This window comes from Heterodontus francisci, chromosome 8, assembly GCF_036365525.1.
Source record: "Heterodontus francisci isolate sHetFra1 chromosome 8, sHetFra1.hap1, whole genome shotgun sequence".
In the NCBI taxonomy this organism is placed as follows: Eukaryota; Metazoa; Chordata; class Chondrichthyes; order Heterodontiformes; family Heterodontidae; genus Heterodontus; species Heterodontus francisci.
Window position 1 is genome coordinate 79,953,196 of NC_090378.1, and position 23,254 is coordinate 79,976,449.

Below are 23,254 nucleotides of genomic sequence, written 5' to 3' on the forward strand. Positions count from 1 at the left end.
AATCTATTGATTTCTGTCTTGAACATGCTCAACGATTGAGCTTCCACAGCCCTCTGGGGTAGAGAATTCCACAGATTCACCACCCTATGATAAAGAAATTCTTCCTCATCTCAGTCTTAAATGGGCTGCCCCTTATTCTGAGACTGTGTCCCCTTGTTCTAGACTCATCAGCCAGAGGAAGCATCCTATCCACATCCACCCTGTCACGCCCTGTAAGAATTTTCTAAGTTTCAGTGAGATCACCTCTCATCCTTCGAAACACGAGAGAATACAGGCCCAGTTTCTGCAATCATTCCTCATAAGCCAATCCCACCATCCCAGGGATTAGTCTGGTGAACCTCCATTGCACTCCCTCGATAGCAATTATATCCTTCCTTAGATAAGGAGACCAAAACTGTACACAATACTCCAGGTGCAGTCTCACAAATATATGATTGAAGCAATACACCTTTCCTCTGGTACTCAAATCCCCTTGCAATGAAGGCCAACCATTTGCCATCTTAATTGCTTGCTGCAGATGCATACTAGCTTTTAGTGACTCATGAACAAGGACACCCAGGCCCCTCTGGACATCAATACTTCCCAACCACTCACCATTTAAGAAATATTCTGCCTTTCTGTTTTTTTCTACCATATCACTTCACACTTGTTCACATTACATTCCAGCTGTCATGTTCTTGCCCATTCAGTTAGCCATCCAAATCCCCTTGAAGCCTTCTTGCATGCTCCTCACAACTGACTTTCCCTCCTAGTTTTGTGTCATCTGCAAATTTGGAAATATTACAATTGGTCCCCATCTCCAAGTCATTTATATAGATTGTAAACAGCTGTGGCCCAAGCACTGGTCCTTGGTACCCCACTAGTAACAGTCTGCCATCCTGAGAATGATCCATTTATTCCTACTCTCTGCTTTCTGTCTGTTAACCAATTCTCAATCCATTGCAGTTTATTATCCCCTATGCCATGTGCTCTAATTTTGTTTACTAGCCTCCGATGTGGGACCTTATCAAAAGCCTTCTGAAAATCCAAATACATCACATCCACTGGTTCTCTATCTATGCTACAAGGAACATCCTCAAAAAACTCCAACAGGTTTATCAAACATGATTTCCCTTTCACAAATCCATGTTAAATCTGCCCAATCATATCATTATTTCCAAGTGTCGAGTTATCCTTTATAATAGATTGCAACATTTTACATACTACTGACTTCAAACTAACAGGTCTGTAGTTTACCGTTTTCTCTCTCGCTCATTTCTTAAACTGTGGGGTTAGATTTGCTACTTTCCAGTCTGCAGGAACCCTTCCAGAGTCTATAGAATTTTGAAAGATAACCACCAATGCATCTGCTATCTCTCTAGCTACCTCCTTCAATACTCAGGGATGTAGCTCATCTGGTTGAGGGGATTTATCAACTTTCAATCCAATTAATTTTTCGAGTGTTACTTCTTTATTGATACTAATTTCTTTCAGTTCCTCATTTTTACAAGTCACTTAGATTTTTTTTTAGATTTAGAGATACAGCACTGAAACAGGCCCTTCGGCCCACCGGGTCTGTGCCGACCATTAACCACCCATCTATACTAATCCTACACTAATCCCATATTCCTACCACATCCTCACCTATCCCTATATTCCCCTACCACCTACCTATACTCGGGGCAATTTATAATGGCCAATTTACCTATCAACCTGCAAGTCTTTTGGCTGTGGGAGGAAACTGGAGCACCCGGAGGAAACCCACGCAGACACAGGGAGAACTTGCAAACTCCACACAGGCAGTACCCAGAATTGAACCCGGGTCCCTGGAGCTGTGAGGCTGTGGTGCTAACCACTGTGCCACTGTGCCACCCCACAGTAGTTCCCTAGTATTTCTGGGAGATTTTCTGTGTCTTCCTCTGTGAAGACAGACACAAAGTAATTGTTTAGTCTCTTTGCCATTTCCTCATTCTCCACCACAAACTCTCCAGTCTCCGCCTGCAATGGACCCACATTCATCCTTGCTAATTATTTACTTTTCACATACCTAAAGAAGCTTTTACAGTCTGCCTTTATGTTTCTAGCTAGCTTACATTCATAATCTCTTTTCCCTTTCTTTATCAGTTTCTTGGTCCTCTTTTGTTGGACTCTAAGTTGCTCCCAATCCATGGGCTTACCACTTTTTCTGGCGACCTTGTAAGCCACTTCCTTTGACCTAATGCAATCCTTAACTTTTTTTGTTAGCCACGGTTGGTTCATCTTTCCAGTTGGGTTTTTGTGTCTTAGAGGAATGTATATTTGTTGTAAACTGTGTAATATTTCTTTAAATACTAGCCATTGCCTGTCTACCATCAAATCTTTTAATGTACTTTCCCAATCCACTGTAGCCAACTTGCCCCTCATACCCTCTTAGTTTCCTTTGTTCAGATTTAAGACCCTAGTTTCAGAATAAACTATATCTCTTTCAAACTTAATGTAGAATTCTAATCATATTATGGTCACCATTTCCTAATGGCTCCTTTACAGAAAGGTTATTAATTAGCCTTTTCTCATTGCATAATACTGAATCTAAAATAGCCCAATCCCTAGTTGGTTCTTCAATGTACTGCTCCAGAAACCCATCTCGTATACACTCCAAGAATTCATCCTCCGCAGCATTAGTGCTAATTAGTTTTGCCCAATCTATATGTAAATTGAATTCATCCATTATTATTGTATTGCCCAGCATGCAGCTGTAATTTTCCTGATTTATACTGTGCCCAACATTACCACTAATGGTAATTGGTGGTCCATAAACAACTCCCACCAATGTTTGCTGCCCCTTGCTGTTCTAAGCTCCACCCAAACTGATTCTACATCTTGCTCCTTTGATCTAAGATCCTCTCTCACTAATGTGCTGATCTGATCCCTTATTAACAGCGCTACCCCACCTCCTTTTCCCCTCGCCTATCCCTCTTAAATGACGAATATCTCTGAATATTCAGTTCCCCCAGTCCTGCTCACCCTCTAACCATGTTTCTGTAATGGCAATTAAATCATATCCATTTACCTCTATTTGTACCTTCAAATCATCTACTTTGTTGAGAATGCTGCGTGCATTCAGATAGGGTGCCCTTATCTTTGTCTTAACATTATTCCTCATTCCGATCCTATTTGATGTTTGCCTTTGTCTTGTCTGACTTCCAGTTTCACTTACTGAGGGACGAGGTCCTCTCTCCTCCTGTGGACTTCCTGCACTAAGGCCTCCAGCATGACATCCAAGAAGCTTGGGGCATGCTTTCTCTGCTATTTATTGTAGGTTCTTCCTGGTCTTCAGCTTTTCTTTAATCAGCTCCAGTTTCTGCTGCAGGCAGAATGTACCTCACCTTAAAGAGGTGAAATCTGGCTTTAAGTGGTGCTAACCTCGCATAACCTTGGGCCCCCTGCTGAGGCATGCACCTATTCAATAGCACATTCAGCACTGAGCTACATGCCACAATCATCAAAATTAGTAGGTAGCATGAAGTGTATGTGCATCATGCTCCCCATGCCTGGTTTTGGGAGCTATTCAATTTTGTACCCTTAGAACTTCACATAGGTTGATTGTAATATTGTATAAAATGTCAAAAAAGAACTACATAAAGTGGTCAGTGAACTACTAAATAGATCTTCCCTTCCCATCCCTTTTCAGCATTCTGAAGGGACCATTCCTCTGTAACACTTGGGTCCACTCTTCAGTCACTTCAACACCCACTTTCCATTCCATGGCACCTTGCCATGCAAGTGCAGGAGATGCAACACCTGCCTTTATACCTCCTCCCTGACTTCCAGGGCCCCACGAATTCTATCCAGGTGAAACAGGGATTTACTTGTACTTTTTTCTATTTAGTATACTATATTTGTCACTCATGATGCAGTCCCCTCTACACTGGGGAGACCAAACACAGATTGGGTGATCACTTTGCTGAACACTTCTGTTCAATCCACAAGTATGACCCTGAACTTCTGGTTGCTTGTTATTTTAACTCTCTGTCCCACTCGCACTCTGACCTCCTTCTCTTTGGCCTCCGAGACTGTTCCAACGAAGCTCAATGGAAGCTTGAGGAATCGCACTACATCTTTTGATTAGGCACGATACAACATTCCAGACTCAATATTGATTTAAACAATTTCAGATCACAGCTACTGCACCCATCTTTTCAGAGAGCAGGTGCTGTTAATAATTTTGCTATTCCCATTTGCACATCCTGTAGACCCATCTTGTGTTTGTTTACTTGTCCCATTACCATCCCTTTTGCCTTGTCCCACCATCCCTTTTGTCATATAATCAACTCGATCACAGATCTTCCCCTTTGTTCCTTCTTCTACTCCCCCTTTTCCCTGCCTCTGTACTTGCTTACAACTTGTTACATCTCTATCTTTATCCAGATTTGACAAAAGGTCATCAACCTGAAATGTTAACTGTTTCTCTCTCCATAAACGCTGCCTGACCTACTCAATTATTCCAGTATTTTCTGTTATTATTTCAGACTTCCAGCATCTATTGTATTTCACTTTCCTAAAGAGAATTGGTTATAGATTTAGAAATTATTTGGAAATCTTGACCAGAAAGTGAAAATGTAATAGATAAGAATACCCTCTATTAATTAATATTAAGGGATTGCTTTCTGGAAATAGTTACAGATGATCTAATGACGTAAAGTGGCAAATGTGACACCCTTGTTCAAGAAAGGGTGTAAGGACATTCTTAGTAACAACAGGCTGTGAGTTTAACGTCAATGGTAAGGTTTTCAAAATAATAATCAGGGAAAAAATCAATGGGCACTTGGAGACGTTTGAGTTAATTATAAGAACGTATTAACATAAGAAATAGGAGTGGGAGTAGGTCATTTGGCCCCTCGGGCCTAGTCCACCATTCAATAAGATCATGGTTGATCTAATTGTGGCCTCAACTCCACCTTCCTGCCTGCCCCCCCATAACCCTTGACTCCCTTTGTTGTATGATCGCTTTAAGAGTGACTTCCCTTTAAAAACTCAGTATGCTAATGAGCTAAATACCAGGATGTAGTCATGTGACAAGAAACCATAGTCTCTCTGCACTGTAATAACCTGGGCAAAGGTTCTGTAGATAGTCTGCTTTGTATTGTGTATATTAGTTTAGCTATAAATAAACCTCTAGAGATCTTCAAGGAACTGAAATCCACATACCTCATTGTGTTGCTTAAGATAACACAAAAGAAACTCATGACATTCTTGTAGATCAAAAATCTATCTAACTCAGCCTTGAATATATTTAATGACCCAGCCTCCACTGCTTTTTGGGGTAGAGAATTCCAAAGATAATGACCCTCTGAGAGAAGAAATTCCTCCTCATCTCCATCTTAAATGGAAGAGCCCGTATTCTGAAACTATGCCCCCTAATTCTAGATTCCCCTACAAAGGGAAACATCCTCTCAGCATCTACCCTGTCAAGCCCCTCAAAATCTTATGCTTAAATAGATCACCTCTCATTCTTCTAAACTCCAATGTGTATAGACCCAACCTGCTCAGTCTTTCCTCATAAGACAATCTCTTCATCCCAGGAATCAACTTAATGAACTTTTTCTGACTTGCCCCCAATGCAAGTATATCCCTCCTTAAATAAGGAGACTAAAACTGTATGCAGTACTCTCGGGCCGGGATTTTACTAAGTCCCCGACATCAGGCTCCGTGGCGGGGGGAGAGCCGGAAGATCGTTCCGGCAGCAACCTATCGGGTCCAATCTTCCTGGCGGCGCAAGGCTCCATGATGGTCCCCCTGCTGCTGGGTGATGGGACCCAGATTAGAGTATGCAAATGAGCAGAATGCATAAATTTAAATAAAATTGACTCCAATTTTACCGTTGGGCCGCGATCTTCTGAGCGGTGGCCGGCACTCACACGCTTTCACGTTCCCGTCTGGGGAAATCAGGTACGCAGTGGTGGGGAAGGAGGAACTTAACATTTTTAGTGCGGGGGAGAGGAATCGGGGGTTAAATTTACATCATTTGTGTAGGGGATGGTGGGAAGGAGTGACCTGTGCACTTTGTTAAGTTTGGGGGGGGCGGTGGAAGGTCAAGTGTGGAAGGTCAGTGCTTTGGGTGGGGGGGAGGGCAAATAATGAATTTATTGGTATTGGGGGGGGTGGGAAAGGGGCGGCAGATTTTTAATCAGTACAATGGAGGGTTATAACTTAAAAAATTTAAATTAACCGGCAGGGCTTTAAAAATGGTGCCAGCGCCTGCGCACAGGCAGTTTTTTCTCTAGTGATAGTGATTGTTTCAGCTTCCTCCCTCTCTTTTACCCCTTGATTTTCTACCATTCCTGGGATGCTTTTTGTGTCTTCTACCATGAGGACAGATACAAAATATTTGCTTAAAGTTTCTGCCATTTCCTTGTTTCCCATTGTTAATTCCCCAGTCTCATCCTTGAAGGGACCAATGTTTACTTTAGCTACTCTCTTCCTTTTTATATACTTGTAGAAGCTCTTACTATGTGTTTTTAGATTTCTTGCTAGTTTCCTCTCATATTCTAATTTCTCCCTCTTTTTTTAGTCATCATTTTTTGCTAGTTTCTAAAATGTTCCTAATCTTCTAGCCCACCACTAATCTTTGCAGCATTGTACACTTTTTCTTTCCATTTGATACCGTCCTAACTTCCTTAGTTAGCCACAGGCGGTTCATCCTTCTCGTAGAGTTTTTCTTTCGCAATGAAATATATCTTTGTTGAGAGTTATGAAATATCTCCTTAAATGTCTGCCACTGCTTATTTACCGCCTTACCTTTTAACTTATTTTCCCAGTTTACTTTAGCCAACTCTGTCTTCATACCTTTGTAATTGCCTTTATTTAAGTTTAAGACACTCGTTTCAGATCCAAGTTTCTCACCCTCAAACTGAATGTGAAATTCCAGCATATTATGATCACTCTTCTCTAGAGGGTCCTTTACTATAAGATCATTAATTAATCCTGTGTCTTACACATTACCAGGTCAAAAACAGCCTGTTCCCTGGCTGGTTCCATGATGTATTGTTCTAAGAAACTGTCCTGAATACATTCTATAAACTCATCTTCCAGGCTACCTTGGTCAATTGATTTGTCCAATCCATATGAAGATTAAAATCACCCATGATTATTGCAGTAACTTCCTTACAAGCCCCCATTATTTCTTGATTTTTACTTTGTCATACAGTGTAGTTACTGTTCGGGGGGCCTATAAACCACTCCCACAAGTGACTTTTTTCCCCTTGCTATTTCTTATCTGCACTAAAACTGATTCTACGTCTTGATCTTCCAAATCAAGATCATTTCTCACCGCTGTACTGATCTCATTCGCTATTAACAGAGCTATTGTACCTCCTTTCCCTTTCTTCCTATCCTTTCAAAATGTCAAATACTCTTGACAATTCAGTTTCCAGCCTTGGTCACCTTGAATCCATGGCCAGGATTTTACATCCCCCCGCATGAGCAGGCTGGTGGAGGTGGGGGGGGGGGGGCTGTAACATTGAGTGGGAGGTGGGAAGTGCCATTCCCGGTGCCGTCCCACCCCCGCTGCAATTTTACACAGGACAGTGGTAATGAGAAACAGCCCACCCCAGACCAATCAAGGCCCTTAAGTGGCCAATTAACTGCCAATTAAGGGCTTCCTCCCACCGCCACTGGTAAAATACCAATGGCTGGGCAGCAAAGGACCTGGTGGCCTTCTTGTGGGCTGGGTGGGGGTGGCCCTCATGATCAGGTATTCTGCCCTCACGGAGGGCCAACTGTCCCGACTAAAATAAAGACCCCCCTTACGTTTCCATTGCCCACCTGATTGTCCCCGTTGAGGCCCCAAAACGTACCTTGTTTCCAGGCTGGCGTCCCTCTTGATGCTGATGATAGGTGCAGTCCTAGCAGTGGCCACCGCTCCCGCTGATTGGCTGGCAGCTCTTGGAGGCGCGACTTCCTGCCTCAAGGAGGTGAAAGTCCCGCCCAAGTCCAATTAAGGGCCTGGGGAGTGTAAAATCCTGCCTTGGCTCCCCAGGCTTAGCAGAGGGTGGAGGGGGGGGGGGGGGGGCGCCTCCCACCCAATGTAAAATTCCATCGCGTGTTTCTGTAACGGCCATTAGATCTTTCCCATCTCTTTCTCTGTGTGCCATCAATTAATCTATCTTGGTATGAATGTTGCATGCATTCAGATAAAGAGCCTTTAATTCTGTCTTTTTTAAAAACATTTTTCCTAATCTGACCCTATTTGGTGGAGCGCTCTTATGCTTGTACGCTCTGTCCCTTCCTATCACACTGTGGTCATCATTACCCCGTCGCTACCCTGCACTGTTGCCTCGTCCTTTCTCTTTAACTTTCTACATTTCCCCTCATCTGAATCCTACCCCGCCCCAATTATTTAGTATGAAGCACTCTCTACAGCCCTATTCAATTTGCCAAGAGTTAAGGAGAGCCAGCGCAGATTTGTAAAAGACAGATTGTTTGACAAATTTAATTGAATTTTTTGATGAAGTATTAGAGAAGGTTGATGAATAGAATTCAGGGGATGTTGTCTATATGAATTTGATGGGTCAAATGGCCTCATTCTGTGCCATTATGACTCGATGATATGGTTACTTGACCAGGAATGTAAGAACTTGAGACAGGAAAATGAGCAGATCATTATATCATCTCATGAGCATCCTTGCCCTGAATGGACAAAAATGTAAAGAGGTTGTTAATGTGCTAAATAATCAGGAATTAATGAGCAGCAGTACTATGGGAACAGTAAAATGGTTACCAGGGACCTTGGACCAATTTCAGATGAGATTTTTCCGTTCCATTATTCCCATGGAACAATTACTAGCTCAGCAACATAATTTGAATGACTTTAATTTCAGATTTTCAGCATCTGCAGTATTTTATTTTAGTGTTGACTGGTTGTTGTGTTATGGTGAATGAGTTATTTTTGCAGAGTTTCACCTTTTTAAATAGCCTAACAATATCTAATACTGTTTATAAATATCTTCAACTTAATTGCTGTTTTATCTCCATATTATTAGGATGCAGAAGACCAGACCAAACTACAGGAAATCACTGCGCACTGGAGAGAGCAAATAATAAAATTCAATAAAAATATAGAACATGCAGAGAATTCAAGTTTGGAAAAACGAGAACTGATTCTATCTGGCTTCAAGAAATGGCACAAATATTTTTCTGAAAAGATTGCGTAAGTATTATCAACCAGTGGGATGTATTTGATATGCTGGTGGAACTGAGTCACTTGACACCTGAAATAAAAAAAACCTTCCTAATTTCTACCTATTCAAATTTATATTTTCTCCCTCAGTTTTTCCCATTCTCATCCTCCAATGTCAACTAGAATGCAGGACAGATGGCCCAGAATTTGCATTGGTAAATAAAGAAATAACTTGCATTCATGTAGAATATTTCACATGTTCAGGATATTCCAAAGCACTTTGCAGCTGATTAATAATTTTTGAAGTTTAGTCACTGGTACTTCTTAAACCAGCATGGCAGCCAATTTGTTCACAGTATTATCCAATTAAATCGATAGATGGGGCTAAGTTTAATGTCACCTCTGATACTGCGGCACTCTCTTAACATTGAATTGTTTATCTAGATTATGAGTTCAAGTCTTTAAAGTGTGGCTTGAATGCACAACTACAGAGCCAAGTTGACATTCTGGTGCACTGTTTCGGAAATAGTATAGAAAGTCCTTTAAATTGTCAAGTATTTCTTTCCAACCTGGCCTTATCTATCTGGTTAAAATTGCAATTTTGCAGTCAGCACTCGTATGTTTTGTATCCTTGTACTGCTTTCTGCCATTTTGTCATCCCTCCCCTCTTGAGGCACTGTCCCAAGCTGATATGTAGCATTTGGTATTGACAGCCCTGCAGTATCGTTTGCAAATGGCTCTTCTTCTTATGTGAGCCTTGAATTTAGTTTAGTAGATTATTTAAGTTGGTATCACAGCTACCCCACACCTCACCTGATGTCTGCATACCTGTACTTTTTGGCAGGAGTCAGGTGGGTAACAATCAGGGCTATAAAGATTGGTTGATTTTTTTTCCTACCCTCTTGCCCCTGAAGTGCTCTGGATAAATAAAGCAACTTTACTGCTAGCCTGGCTAAATAAATTATCTGAGTAGAGATCAAACCTGGAATCTTCCTATCTGTGCCATGCACTTATTATATAGCGCATGTACTCATTGAGCAATTGGGGGAACTGTAGGATGTGACAAAAATGAAGCTTTTTGGCTAATGTTTAGCATGCTATTGGCTGTTTTAATTCTGTCACTGTACATAAGAGGTCCAAAAACAGCTTCATTCACAGAAATCATATTTCAGCTTGACACAATTGTTGAAAACAATTAGTTTGTTGAGAACAATTAGTTTGTTAAGACAGGTATTGACAGGGAAGGCCCTGCCAGTTTATTTGCATGGCAGTATTTCTGAATTTGACATATTTGAATTTATTTGGCTCTGGCATGAAAGCTTTTATCAGCCTGGCTTTTTCAAATCAGAGAATCTCTTGAAGTGCACAAAGGTCGGGTAGCTTCCATAGACAGTGAGTAAAAAGAACCGCGACCTAAGAATATTGTATTGCAGTTCAGCACCACATGTGTGTTTTTTTTTTTTACTTGCGAAGCTTAATAGCTTTTTCTTTACTTGTTACTTGGCAGTTACACCCAAGTCAAAGTCTAGTGTAGTCTTATCCTGCCTTCTTTCAAAAACAAGGTAGAATCCATAATGGGATATAATCAAATCAACAGCTAAGATAAACTGAAGTGGGTTTTCTGTTTGATCTTGGGCACGCTATGAAATTACTTACATAACTGGCCAAATACAAACACACTCTGGTATATGGGGAGCTAGGGTCAGTTTTAAGTGTAAGAAAGAATAAAGTAAGCCTAAAAATGTAACACTGGCATATTATCATGGTACATACTGTCCAATGTATGTGAATTTAACAATTGGAAAATTTGTATCATCTACTGCATTGAAAAATCATAAGGTAGTGAGCACAATAAGCATAAAAATATATATTTTAATCAGATTGTAGGATGGGTTTAATTTATATTTTATTATATCATAACCGATTTCAGCATTGGTTTGCTCTATAACATGATGAACATACTTGGTGAAACCCTTAATAAAATATATTTTATTTAATTATTGTTGCTTGTGACTGCCTGCACATTATTTTGAAATACTTTCTGACATTTTAAATTCTTTTAGGAGTCCTCGGGGAATTAAGTCTTTTCCCAAAGACATGTTGTATATGCTGAGAAATGATCTAAAAGACTGGCATGAGGTGAGGCATTCATCTGAATATTTTAGTTTGCAGGGATTTCCAATAAGATTCAGTCAGACCCAGTAGATAAAATTGACTGTTTCATAAAATCATGATTCATTGAATGAAGTCCGGTAATAGCCATGTTAACAATAAATTTTCCCCATAAGAGGAAACATCCTCTCCACGTCTACTTTGTCAATCCTCTTAATCATCTTATATACCTCAATTAGATGTCCTCTCATTCTCCTAAACGCTAGAGAGTAAGGCCTAAACTGCTCAATCTCTCTTCATAAGACAAACCCCCCCATCCCTAGAATCAATCTAGTGAACCTCCTCTGAATTGCGTGCAACTACATCCCTCCTCAAGTAAGAAGACCAAAACTGTACGCAATACTCCAGGTGCACTCTCATTAATGCCCTGTACAGTTGCAGCAATGCTTCACTACTTTTATACTCTATTCCTTTAGCAATAAATGCCAAAATTCCATTTGCCTTCCTTATTACCTGCTGTACCTGCATACTAGTTTTCAGCAAATCATGCACGAGGACACCCAGATCCCTCTGCACCGAAGCAGTCTGAAGTTTCTTTCCATTTAGATAATAATTTGCCTTTCTATTCTTCCGACCAAAATGGATAACCTCACACTTATCCATATTAAACTCCATCTGCCAAATTTTGGCCCATTCATCTAACATCTCCATATCCATTTGTAAATTTCTTATTTCTTTATCACAACTTACTATCCCACCTATTTTAGTGTCATCTGCAAATTTGGCTATAGTACCTTCTATCCCTGCATCCAAGTCATTAATATAGATTGTAAATAGTTGGGGCCCGAGGACCGAATCCTATGGCACCCCACTAGTTATATCTTGCCAGACAGAAAAAGACCCATTTATCCCGACTCTCTGTTTTCTGTTGGTTAACCAATCCTCTATCCAAGCTAATAAATTGCCCCTAACCCCATGTGATCTTACCTTGTGTATTAACCTTGTGTGCAGCACCTTATCAAATGCCTTCTGGGAGTCCAGATATACTACATGAACAGGATCCCCATTATCCACTTTGCTTGTTACAGCTTCGAAGAACTCTTAGTAAATTAGTCAAACATGAATTACCCTTCATAAAACCATGCTGACTCTGATGGATTGTGTTTTGACTTTCTAAATGTCCTGTTATTACTTCCTTAATAATGGATTCTAACAATTTCCCAACGACAGATGTTAACTTAACTGGCCTATAGTTTCCTACTTTCTGCTTCCCTCCCTTTTTGAATAAGGGCATTAATATTAGTGTTTTTCCAATCCACTGGAACCTTTCCCGCATCCGGGGAATTTTGGAATATTATAACCAATGGATCCACTATCTCTGCTGCCAATCCTTTAAGACCCTAGGATGTGGGCCATCAGGCCCTGGGGACTTGTCTGCCGTCAATCCCAATAGTTTGCTCAGTACTTTTTCCCTAGTGATGATTGGTCTAAGTTCTTCCCTTTCTATAACCTCTGCATTTCCTGTTACTATTGGGATGGTACTAGTGTCCTCCTCAGTGAAAACTGAGGCAAAATACTGATTTAGTGTCTCCACCATTTCTGTGTTGCCCTCTATTAACTCCCCAGTCCCATCCTCCAAAGGACCAACATTCACTTTAGCTACTCTCTTCCCTTTTATATACTTATAGAAGCTTTTGCTATCTGTTTTTATATTTTGCGCTAGTTTTCTTTCATAATTTACCTTTGCTCCTTTTATTACGTTTTTAGTAACCCTTTGTTGATCTTTAAAAGTTTTCCAATCTTCCAGCCTGCCAACCGCCTTTGCAATGTGGTATGCTCTAATTTTTGTCTTTATGTTATCCTTAACTTCCTTGCTTAGCCATGGATGTTTTTTCCCCCTTTTAGAATATTTCTTCCTCTTTGGAACATATTTTAGTTGGGAGGAATTGAATATCTCCTTAAACATCTGCCACTGCTCATCTACTGTCCTACCATTTGGTCTTTCTGCCCGGTCCACTAGGGCCAAATCTTCCCTCATGTCTATGTAATTACCTTTGTTTAACTCCAGAACACTAGTGTGGGACTTCAGTTTCTCACTCTCAAACTAAATGTGAAATTCTAGCATGCTATGATCACTCTTCCCGAGAGGATCCTTAACTATGAGATCATTAATCAATCCCACCTCATTACACAATACCAAATCTAGAATAGCCTGCTCCCTGGTTGGTTCCACAACATATTGCTCCACAAACAATCTCTAATACATTCAATGAACTCTCCCTCGAGGCTACCCTTGCCAATTTGATTAATCAAGTCTATATGCATATTAAAATCACCCATGATTATTGCCATACCTTTCTTACAAGCCCCAAGTATTTCCTGGTTTATACTGTGCTCCACTGCGAACTACTGTTTGGGGACCTATATATTACTCCCACCAGGGACTTATTTCCCTTGCTATTTCTTATCTCTACTCAGACTGATTCTATGTCTTGATCTCCAGTGCCTATATCATTTCTCACTACAGTACTGATCTCTTCTTTTACTAACAAAGCTACACTACCTTCTTTTCCTTCCTGTCTATCCTTCCGAAATACTGAGTACCCTTGGATAGTCAATTCCCAAACCTGGTTTCCCTGCAAACACGTCTCGGTAATCGCCACTAAATCATGCCCATTCGTCTCTATTTGCGCTGTTAACTCATTTATTTTATTCTGTTTTATTATGTGTTTTTGATTGTGTGATTCCCCTGTCACTGATTCTTTATTACTATCTATCAAAATACAAAAAGGTCCCAAAATGGTTAGAACTCTGGAAAAGGGGAGTGAGGGTGGGGAAACTACTGTCTTTTTCTCACTGGAGCCGAATTTGGATTGAACTCATGGAATGAATAACTCCTCTCCTTGATGGCTTTCAGGATCCTTTCTAAAATAAATTTGAACATGCTCCAGTGGGCATAGTGGGCATAAGCTACAAAGCACAAATCTACCCCTAATTTAGTGCACGTTATACTGTCAATGAAACCACAAAAATGGCTAATGTGGGAAATGCCATACAGGTGTTGTAGAGCAGAGATACCTGAAACAGTTGGTCAGAGCCTTGGAAAGGGGGAGATTGGAGTATCTCCTTTCATCACTGAAATTAAATTTGGTCTAAACTGATGGGATGAATGTCTTCTGTCCTTGCTAGCAATCTTGCTCTTAAAGACCAGGTCACTTGGTTCTACTTACATTTGTTTTTCTAATTTGCTGTTTTGTCCTGGTTGAATATGGTGTTTCAGGTGGTATGTAAAGTGCTGTTGCCATGTTGGCTAAGTTCTAAATGATAACATCTAGATTTGTGAGTATTTTCAGCATAAAGCATAGGCAAATTAATAGAAATACAGATTTAAACTTCATACATGGCCAAGGGCAACCCATGCAGACATTAAGACAAAAGATTTTAAGCCTATGTAGTAAAGCATACTGTTTTTAGATTGAAATTAATGGGTATGGTTGATGAAGGGTAAAGGAGGTTCAGTCTTTATCTGACCTGGTAGTATTTCGTGCTGAAAGTGGAAAGGAATTCTGTTCCCAGCATCTTTCCTTTTGATGACTGCTGCACTCTTTGTAGGACAGTCCTTTGTGGATATGTGGATATGTTATGATTATCCCTTTAAGAGCTAGATTAGTTTTGTCTTGTTCTTTAAACAGGTTTATTTCGAAGATGCAACTACATTTTTGCAACAATGCCTCACAGAAGGATCTAGCTTCTGTTTGAGTAAACAATAAACATTCCACTTTTGGTCACAAGTCTAATTCATTCTCTTAAAGGGATAATCTCAGTCTCTGCCTTGCGGCCAATACAAGTGAAACAATTACAATGAGAGAAACCATTTTGCCCATTTTAAAGTCAACCATCCAGAAAGACCATATGGTCTCCCATTATGGCATTCGATTGTTTCTTAAATAATTTCAGGCTTTTCTCCTCCAGTTATTCTGTTTGGAAGTCCATGTCACATATTTATCATTCTTTGTAGGAAGATGAACTTTCTGATGTGGTCCTACCTTTTATTACTTTGAACCTGTGTCTCCTCCTTCTACTCACAATTTAATTTAAAATAATTTTCAGGATTTACCTTTGTTGTACAGTTGACCGTCACTTATATTTTGTAAGATCACCTCATAGAGTCATAGAGTTATACAGCACAGAAACAGGCCCTTCGGCCCATCGTGTCCATGCCGGCCATCAAGCACCTAACTATTCTAATTCCAACCTCTCCGTTGCCTCCTTTCCAGGCTGAAAATACCAAGTTTTCTCTTCTTTCCTCATAACTCAAACTTCTAACATGAGAGATCAATCTTCAGGTTCTATTTGCACTGCCTCCAGTACTTGCAGTGCTCAAGGTGTGGGCTGGGCAGGGAACAATACAGTTTGAGCATGACTTCCTCTGATTTGTACTCACCAAGCAATTTCAACCTATGTCTTAAAATTACCTTTAATTCCATGCACTCTCATTTTTGCTAATAATGTCTTCTGTGGAACCTTATCAAGGAAGTCTATATAGACAGCATCCATAGACACTCCCTCCTTGGAGTGAAGATTTGAAGAAAACATTTACTGCTATTCTCAATGAATAGAGGTCACCCTGGCCTCCTGGGTCTGGGATGAGACAATTGAGCCTCATTGTCTGTGTGTGGAATGGACTGTGCGCCATAACTTTTCACAAACTGGTTTGTTTAACCTTAATGCACATTTTCAATGCCAACAGCCTGTGGCATTTTCTTAAATCTGTGCAATTTCACTCTGTTTTGAAAACACAACAGTTAAACATAACTCAATTCCAAAACCTTTCCACGACAAAAAGTTTGATCATAAATCTCAAAGCATGACAGTGGTATACATTCAATAGGGGCTCAAACATCAGTAGAATTGAGGCCCCTAACATATCTTTGTAGGTACCAACAGGTTAGAATGATTAAGAATGGCTGTATTTTGTCACAGCATTTGTAATTTCCTTTCCATTATGTGTGACAGCTGCGATGATCCAATATGGGTCTAAAAGAAAAATATTGTTTAAATTAGAAATGGGATTTTATTTAGCTGGGATCTGAATAAATCCCTCTCATTTTTCTAAGGAGGACTCTTTTTGCTTTCCTTAGTTGATCACTCAAGATTATGAACGATATGAGGGGTCATTATTCTCAACTACTCAAGAAGCTCTATTTGATATAGTCCAGCTACATAATGATTGGATAGATCTCAGCCTGACTCTGTTCGAACGTCACCAGTGGTCCATGGATGAGAAAATACCTGAGCAAATAGCAATGGAAGAATTAAGCAGCACTGTGGGAACACTCTCTCAACATTACACCATCATGTTGACAGGGGAAAACGGTATTATTGAAATTATTTTATGTATGCATATTTCCATTTGAAGGCACCTATCTTTATGGAATATCTACAGCTGAAGGTTAAGGAGTTACCTCAGGTTTCATGTCTCAGCAGCTCAGCTAATGCCAGCCACAGGGACACCCAGAGAAAAATCACTTGTCTGCAACCTTTCTGAAAGTTGTAAGCAAATAATCCAAACAGGACTTACACAACCAAACAAATATGCAGCAGCTTTTGCACATGAGAGTTCTTGTATTTAACATTGGAATACAGGGTATTAGGATGAGTTTAGTCAAGAGATGGTGTTGTAAATTGTTCATTATTATACAGCTTCATTTGCTTTACTGTAATATTCTGACCATGTTTGGCTCTCATGTGAAGAACAAATTTAGGAATCTTCGGTTCAATCTATTTTTTTACTTAGGTTCAATCTATTTTTTATCCATTTAACTTGATGGTGTTTGAAATGAAATTTGGGAAGAACAAATTAAGCGGATCTGAAAATTTTTCGTTTTTTCTTTCCTTCTCCCTGAAATTGTATTTTTCTCCTGATAGGCCTGATAGGCCAGGGCTTTAGGGTACCAACTCACTGAGAAATGCTAATCACTATTGTACACATCCAGATGGCTGGTATAAAGTATTGTAGGCAGAAGCCCATGAACAGATTGTCTGCCCAGGCTTTTTCTCATAAGTAGGATAACACATGTGGATCTAAAGATAAAGTAGGGGCGAAAATAATTTTAAAAATGGTAATTGAATCCTTGATTAAAAAATTCCACATGTACTTTAGTTCCCTTGCATGATGTGCTACAATGCAAATAATCCAATGCAGCTGCATGCCCAACTGTCCAATGGATGATGAGAACAGATATTTGAAAGCTATCTAAATTAGGAGATGAATTGAGTTTGCTTACAAACAGCAGTGAACCCTGTCAATTCTTGACATATTTCTGGTAATTCTCCCTCTTCCATTATTTTCTTTGGCTTCTCCATAATTTCATTTTTTTATCCTACGGTCAGATTTTCAGGAGATGAGGAGGAAGTTAAAGAGTAGGACCTCAAAGGTAGTAATCTCTGGATTCCTCCTAGTACCATGCGCTAACGAGAGTAGAAATAGGAAGATAGGGAAATCAATGTGTGACTTGAATCAGGGTGCAGGAGAGAGGGCTTCAGATTCTTGGGGCACTGGAACCAGTTCTAGGGCAGAAGGCACCTATTCAAAAGAGACGGGTTGCACCTTAACAGGACTGGGACCAATGTCCTCGCTAGGAGATTCACTAGTATGGTTGGGGAGGGTTTAAACTAAATTGGCAGGGGGATGGGCACCAGCATAAAGAAGTAGAAAAGAGGAATTAAGTGCATAATGTAAGAGTGTTAGACAGTACTAGAGAAGGGAATAGTTCCATATTAGATGGAAGCAGACTGAGAAGGACAACGAGGAATGTAAAGACAGGCTTACAATACATGTGTGTAAACGCATAAAGTGTGGTGAATAAGGTTGGTGAGCTACAAGTACAAATAGTCGTATGGGAATAAGATGCAGTGGCAGTAACAGAAATGTAGCTTAAAAATGTCCAGGAATGAGTGCTTAATAGACAAGGATATAAAGTCTTCAGAAAAGATAGAAAAGAATATGATCACACTACTATGGGCCTCCAAATAGTGAGAGAAGGATTGAGGAGCAAATCTGCATGGAAATCACAGAGATGTGCAAGAACTATAGATTGGTGATACTGGGGAATTTAATTACCCAAATATCGAGTGGGGTAATTTTAGAGTGAAGGGTAAGAAGGGGGAGGAATTTCTGAAATGTGTTCAAGAGAACTTCCTTGATCAGTATGTTCTCAGCCCAACTAGAGAGGAGGCATTGCTGGATCTGGTGCTGGGAATTGAAGTGGGCCAAGAGAACCAAATGTCTGTCGGTGAGTATTTGGGTAAGAGTGATCATCATATCATAAGGTTTAGACTAGTAATGCAGAAAAGCAAGGAACAAAGTAAGTTAGAATGTCTAGATTGGAAGAGGGCTAATTTCAATCCAATGAGAAGGGATCTAGCCAGGGTAAAATGGAACCAAAGACTGACAGGAAGAGCTGTTATCAGAACAATGGGTTATCTTTAAGGAAGAGATGCTTCAGGTACAGGCTAGGTACATTCCAACAAGGTTGCAAGGTAAGGGAACCAAGAACAAGGCTCCTTGGTTGAAGAAGGAGATAGAGATTAGAACAAAACCAAAAAAGGGTGTATGATGCATGTGAGGTGAATTCTTCAAGTGAGAATCAGGCCATATATAATAAGTTGAGAGGGGAGGTGAAGAGGAAAATAAGACTGGCAAAGAGGGAACATGAGAATAGAATGGCAGTCAACATAAAAGGGAGCCCAAGAATCCTCTATTGGCATGTAAATAGTAAGTGGGTAGTGTCAGGGAAGCCCCCCACTCGCCAAGACTGAGGCACACATTATTTCGCCACATGAACATTAAAACTTAAAATTGCAAGCCCCTGACTGGAAAGACATTTACACAGTAACAGACAGTGTTGGAACAATGGGGACACAGTCTTTGCTTCCCCAATACACAGAAGAAGTCATCAGACCAGTTTTAGTCACATGATTTAGCTGCCTGTAGGTTTTTTGCGTTTGCGTCTGCCTGCAATGAATTTGGCCTAACCATCAGCCTCAAGAAAACGACCATCATGGGGCAGGATGTCAGAAATGCTCCATCCATCAATATTGGCGACCACGCTCTGGAAGTGGTTCAAGAGTTCACCTACCTAGGCTCAACTATCACCAGTAACCTGTCTCTAGATGCAGAAATCAACAAGCGCATGGGTAAGGCTTCCACTGCTATGTTCAGACTGGCCAAGAGAGTGTGGGAAAATGGCGCACTGACACGGAACACAAAAGTCCGAGTGTATCAGGCCTGTGTCCTCAGTACCTTGCTCTACGGCAGCGAGGCCTGGACAACGTATGCCAGCCAAGAGCGACGTCTCAATTCATTCCATCTTCGCTGCCTTCGGAGAATACTTGGCATCAGGTGGCAGGACTATATCTCCAACACAGAAGTCCTTGAAGCGGCCAACATCCCCAGCTTATACACACTACTGAGTCAGCGGCGCTTGAGATGGCTTGGCCATGTGAGCCGCATGGAAGATGGCAGGATCCCCAAAGACACATTGTACAGCGAGCTCGCCACTGGTATCAGACCCACCGGCCGCCCATGTCTCCGTTATAAAGACGTCTGCAAACGCGACATGAAATCGTGTGACATTGATCACAAGTCGTGGGAGTCAGTTGCCAGCATTCGCCAGAGCTGGCGGGCAGCCATAAAGACAGGGCTAAATTGTGGCGAGTCGAAGAGACTTAGTAGTTGGCAGGAAAAAAGACAGAGGCGCAAGGGGAGAGCCAACTGTGCAACAGCCCCAACAAACAAATTTCTCTGCAGCACCTGTGGAAGAGCCTGTCACTCCAGAATTGGCCTTTATAGCCACTCCAGGCGCTGCTTCACAAACCACTGACCACCTCCAGGCGCGTATCCATTGTCTCTCGAGATAAGGAGGCCCAAAAGAAAGAAAGGTTTTTTGAACTTGTCACAGATTTGAACTTGGAAGGCACTTTTCTCCTGGACTGAGAAGACCTCTCTCCTGTCTGCTCTCATCTCGCTCTCACCAGCTTTGGAAACCATTGCAGACATATGAATGCCAAGAGAGAAAAGTCTCCTACAGTGAACAAGGTTTAAGAATAATATTGGGCCCCAATGAAAAGTAAGAGCTGTGTACAATCAAGGACTCTATGGCGAGCTGGAAACACAGAAACAGTAACAAGAAACCCCCTTTAGAAACTGCCTCAAACCTCTCCATTTTATTTTTCTTCTGCTGTTTTCTGCCCCTATTTGCATGTGTGTATCGCGTGTGCATGCTAGCGTGGGCGCTTCGTATATCCGTAGGCATTAACCGTATTACAGTTTAAGTTTAAGGTTTAATAAATTTCACTCTTCTTTACATTTAAGAAAACCTGGTGTGCTCATTTCTTTGCCTTATAATTAGAAAGCTGTGAACAAGGATTCACAAAGGGGAGCTCAAAACACAAGTGTGTTTAAAAAATTATACTCTGTTACAAGAAGACCAGGTGAAACAGTAACAGACCCCTAGGCACCTTCCTCACCTGTTCGTAACAGTAGTAAGAAGTGGAGTGGGACCTATTAGGGACAAAAAGGGTAATATATGCTTAGTGGTGCAGGGCAAGGCTTAATGAGTACTTTGCAGCAGTCTTCACAAAGGAAGTAGAATCTGACATTATATCGATAGAAGCAGAGAGAGTAGAAGCAATGGATAGTGTAAAAATTGGGAGCGCGGTGGGGAGGTAGTAAAACAGCTGGCTATGCTTAGGGCAGATATGTCACCTAGTCCAGATGGCTTGCATCACAGTTTGCTAAATTGAGTGGGGGTGGAGATAGCAGAAGGGCTTTCCATAATTTTCCTGTCTTCCCTGGATACAAGGGAGGTGCCAAAGGATTGAAGAGTGGCGCATGTGACACCCTTATTTAAGGAAGGGTGTAAGGATAGTCCTAGTAACTACAAGCCAGTTAGTTTGAAATCAGTGGTGGGTAAGGTTTTAGAAACAATAATCAGGGAAAAAGCTACAGACACTTCGAGAGGTTCGAGTTAATTAAGGATAGTCAGCATGGATTTGTAAAAGGGAGATCATGCTTGACTAATCTAATTGAATTTTTTGATGAAGTAACAGGGAAGTGTTAAACTCTCTGAGTCATGCAAAGAATTTTGGCTTCAGGGGATGGGTGGTTCACTTTTCCTCTGACTCTGGGGGAGGAGTCTTTGTTATGCTTCACTTTGTTCTCTAGGACACTCCTACCTGCAGGTATTTGTGCAGATTTAACTGTACTCTCCTGTGACACTTTGACTAGGTGAGGCATCACCCTCACGGTTTCTGTGCCCACTAGAGGTCTCTCTTTGTCTCTGCAGGTTGCTGTAAATGCTGTTAGCAACTCTGGTGGGGTGCTTCTAGAGTCTGCATTTACATATGAGGATATGGGGTCTATCCTTTCACATTTCTGGGGTTGGTTGACCGGATGGTCGGTGTTTTCATCCGGGATTCTTCCCGGACTTCCTTTAACCTGCCCTCTTGGTCACTTTTTCCCCTTCTCTTTCTAAACTTTTGCCAGCCATGTGCTTGCTTGTCCACTTTTGTTCTCGCAGGGGTCCCTTACAGTTCACCAGTCCCCTGCTGGATGGTCCTCCTAACACCAGTACAGGACTTAGGGGTGCAGGTTTCACTGTAGGTTGGGGTTTCCCCTCAACTGTCACATGTGGCAGCTCCTGTGGAACTCCACCACATCTTTGTCGAGTTTTGGTCAGTCAAACTGCTATCTTAAGTGGGCTTTGGTCTTTCGTATACTGGCATGTATAGCTACTGTAGTCTCGTGTGCCCTTCTTAATATTTCTCCCCAGTACCTCTGTGGCACCACTAAAGGTGAACTACTGCCCAGTCCTTGCTCTCAGGCCTGTGAGGAGATCTCCATTTCTTCCTCACTACCTCATTCTTTAAATAGTAGCAGTCAGGGACTCCCTCTGCTTCACTTTCAGACTGGGCAGACTGTGCTAACTCTTGCAATACTGGGTCAGCTCGCTGAGTCTCAGCTTGGGAAAATCCATTTAATTCATTCCCTGGGTCTTTTAACTTTCCAAAGAAAGTCTCGGACAGGCAGATCTCATGGTCATTTGCCTGCAGTGCCAATGTAGTCTTCTCTGGGGGAGCCGGTTTGATCATGGCCTGACCCACTACACGTTCAGGGACTCTGCAGGGCACTGTCTCCTGCCACTACCATGTTTCTCTGACCTTCTATGGTCTTTCTTTCACTACTGGGGGTGGGGGGGGGCTACCACCTTCACCCCTGCCAGATCATTACCTAGGAGCAGGTCAACCCCGTCCACAGGCAAACTAAGGACAATCCCTACAGTCACTGGTCCCGAAACTAGTTAGCACTCCAGGTGCACAGGTACAGGCATACACTGCCCTCCAATACCATTCACCACCATTCTGGTGTTCACTGCACTCTCTGGGGGAAAGGTCAGGCCTTTTCCCTGCAAAAGGGATCTAGTCGCCCCAGTGTCTCTGAGAATCACTATGGGCTTGCTTGCCCCACTCGAGGAATATGGGGTTACTTTCCCTTCAAACACAAAACCTTGATAACCTTCAGGAATCCTATTAACCTTTCCTGCACTGGCCATAGTAAGCTTCCTGGGTTGCACTCTTACTGTAGTTAAAGCCACAACTTGTTCTGCTGGGCTTTCCATCAAGATTTCTTCTTCACTGAGCGGGTGTGCCCTGATTAACCCTACTGGTTTTCTCTTTAGTTTCCAACAGTCAGCTTTTAAATGCCCTGCTTTATTACCATGGAAGCACACAGGTCTCCGGATCTCACTCTTGCTCACATCATGTTCCTTTTTGACAGGTGGAAGGCCCTCTGCGTCTCCTGCTTTCCTTTCTCTCTCAGGACTGCCTGGGTGAAGATCACCTTCCCACCCTTTGTCCTTTTCGGATTTGAGGGGGTGATTAGGAAAGGGTCTCCCCAGGAAACTGACTTATAAATTAAAGCAAAGTCATCGGCAGAGCAGCCAC

The 23,254-nt window shown here is 41.5% G+C and overlaps 1 protein-coding gene across 9 annotated transcripts in view; it reads left to right on the forward strand.

The window, feature by feature from the left end:
* The window catches only part of axdnd1 (axonemal dynein light chain domain containing 1), a 344,655-nt gene that overhangs the window by 154,327 nt on the left and 167,074 nt on the right, over positions 1 to 23,254 (forward strand). For 8 of the 9 annotated variants that reach the window (XM_068037450.1, XM_068037454.1, XM_068037449.1 and 5 more), the window contains 3 exons: positions 9,000 to 9,166; positions 11,200 to 11,275; positions 16,390 to 16,645. In XM_068037450.1, coding sequence (XP_067893551.1) covers positions 9,000 to 9,166; positions 11,200 to 11,275; positions 16,390 to 16,645 — 499 coding nt within the window. The remainder of the gene's footprint in view (positions 1 to 8,999; positions 9,167 to 11,199; positions 11,276 to 16,389; positions 16,646 to 23,254) is intronic. The other variant, XM_068037453.1, reaches the window with a different exon arrangement.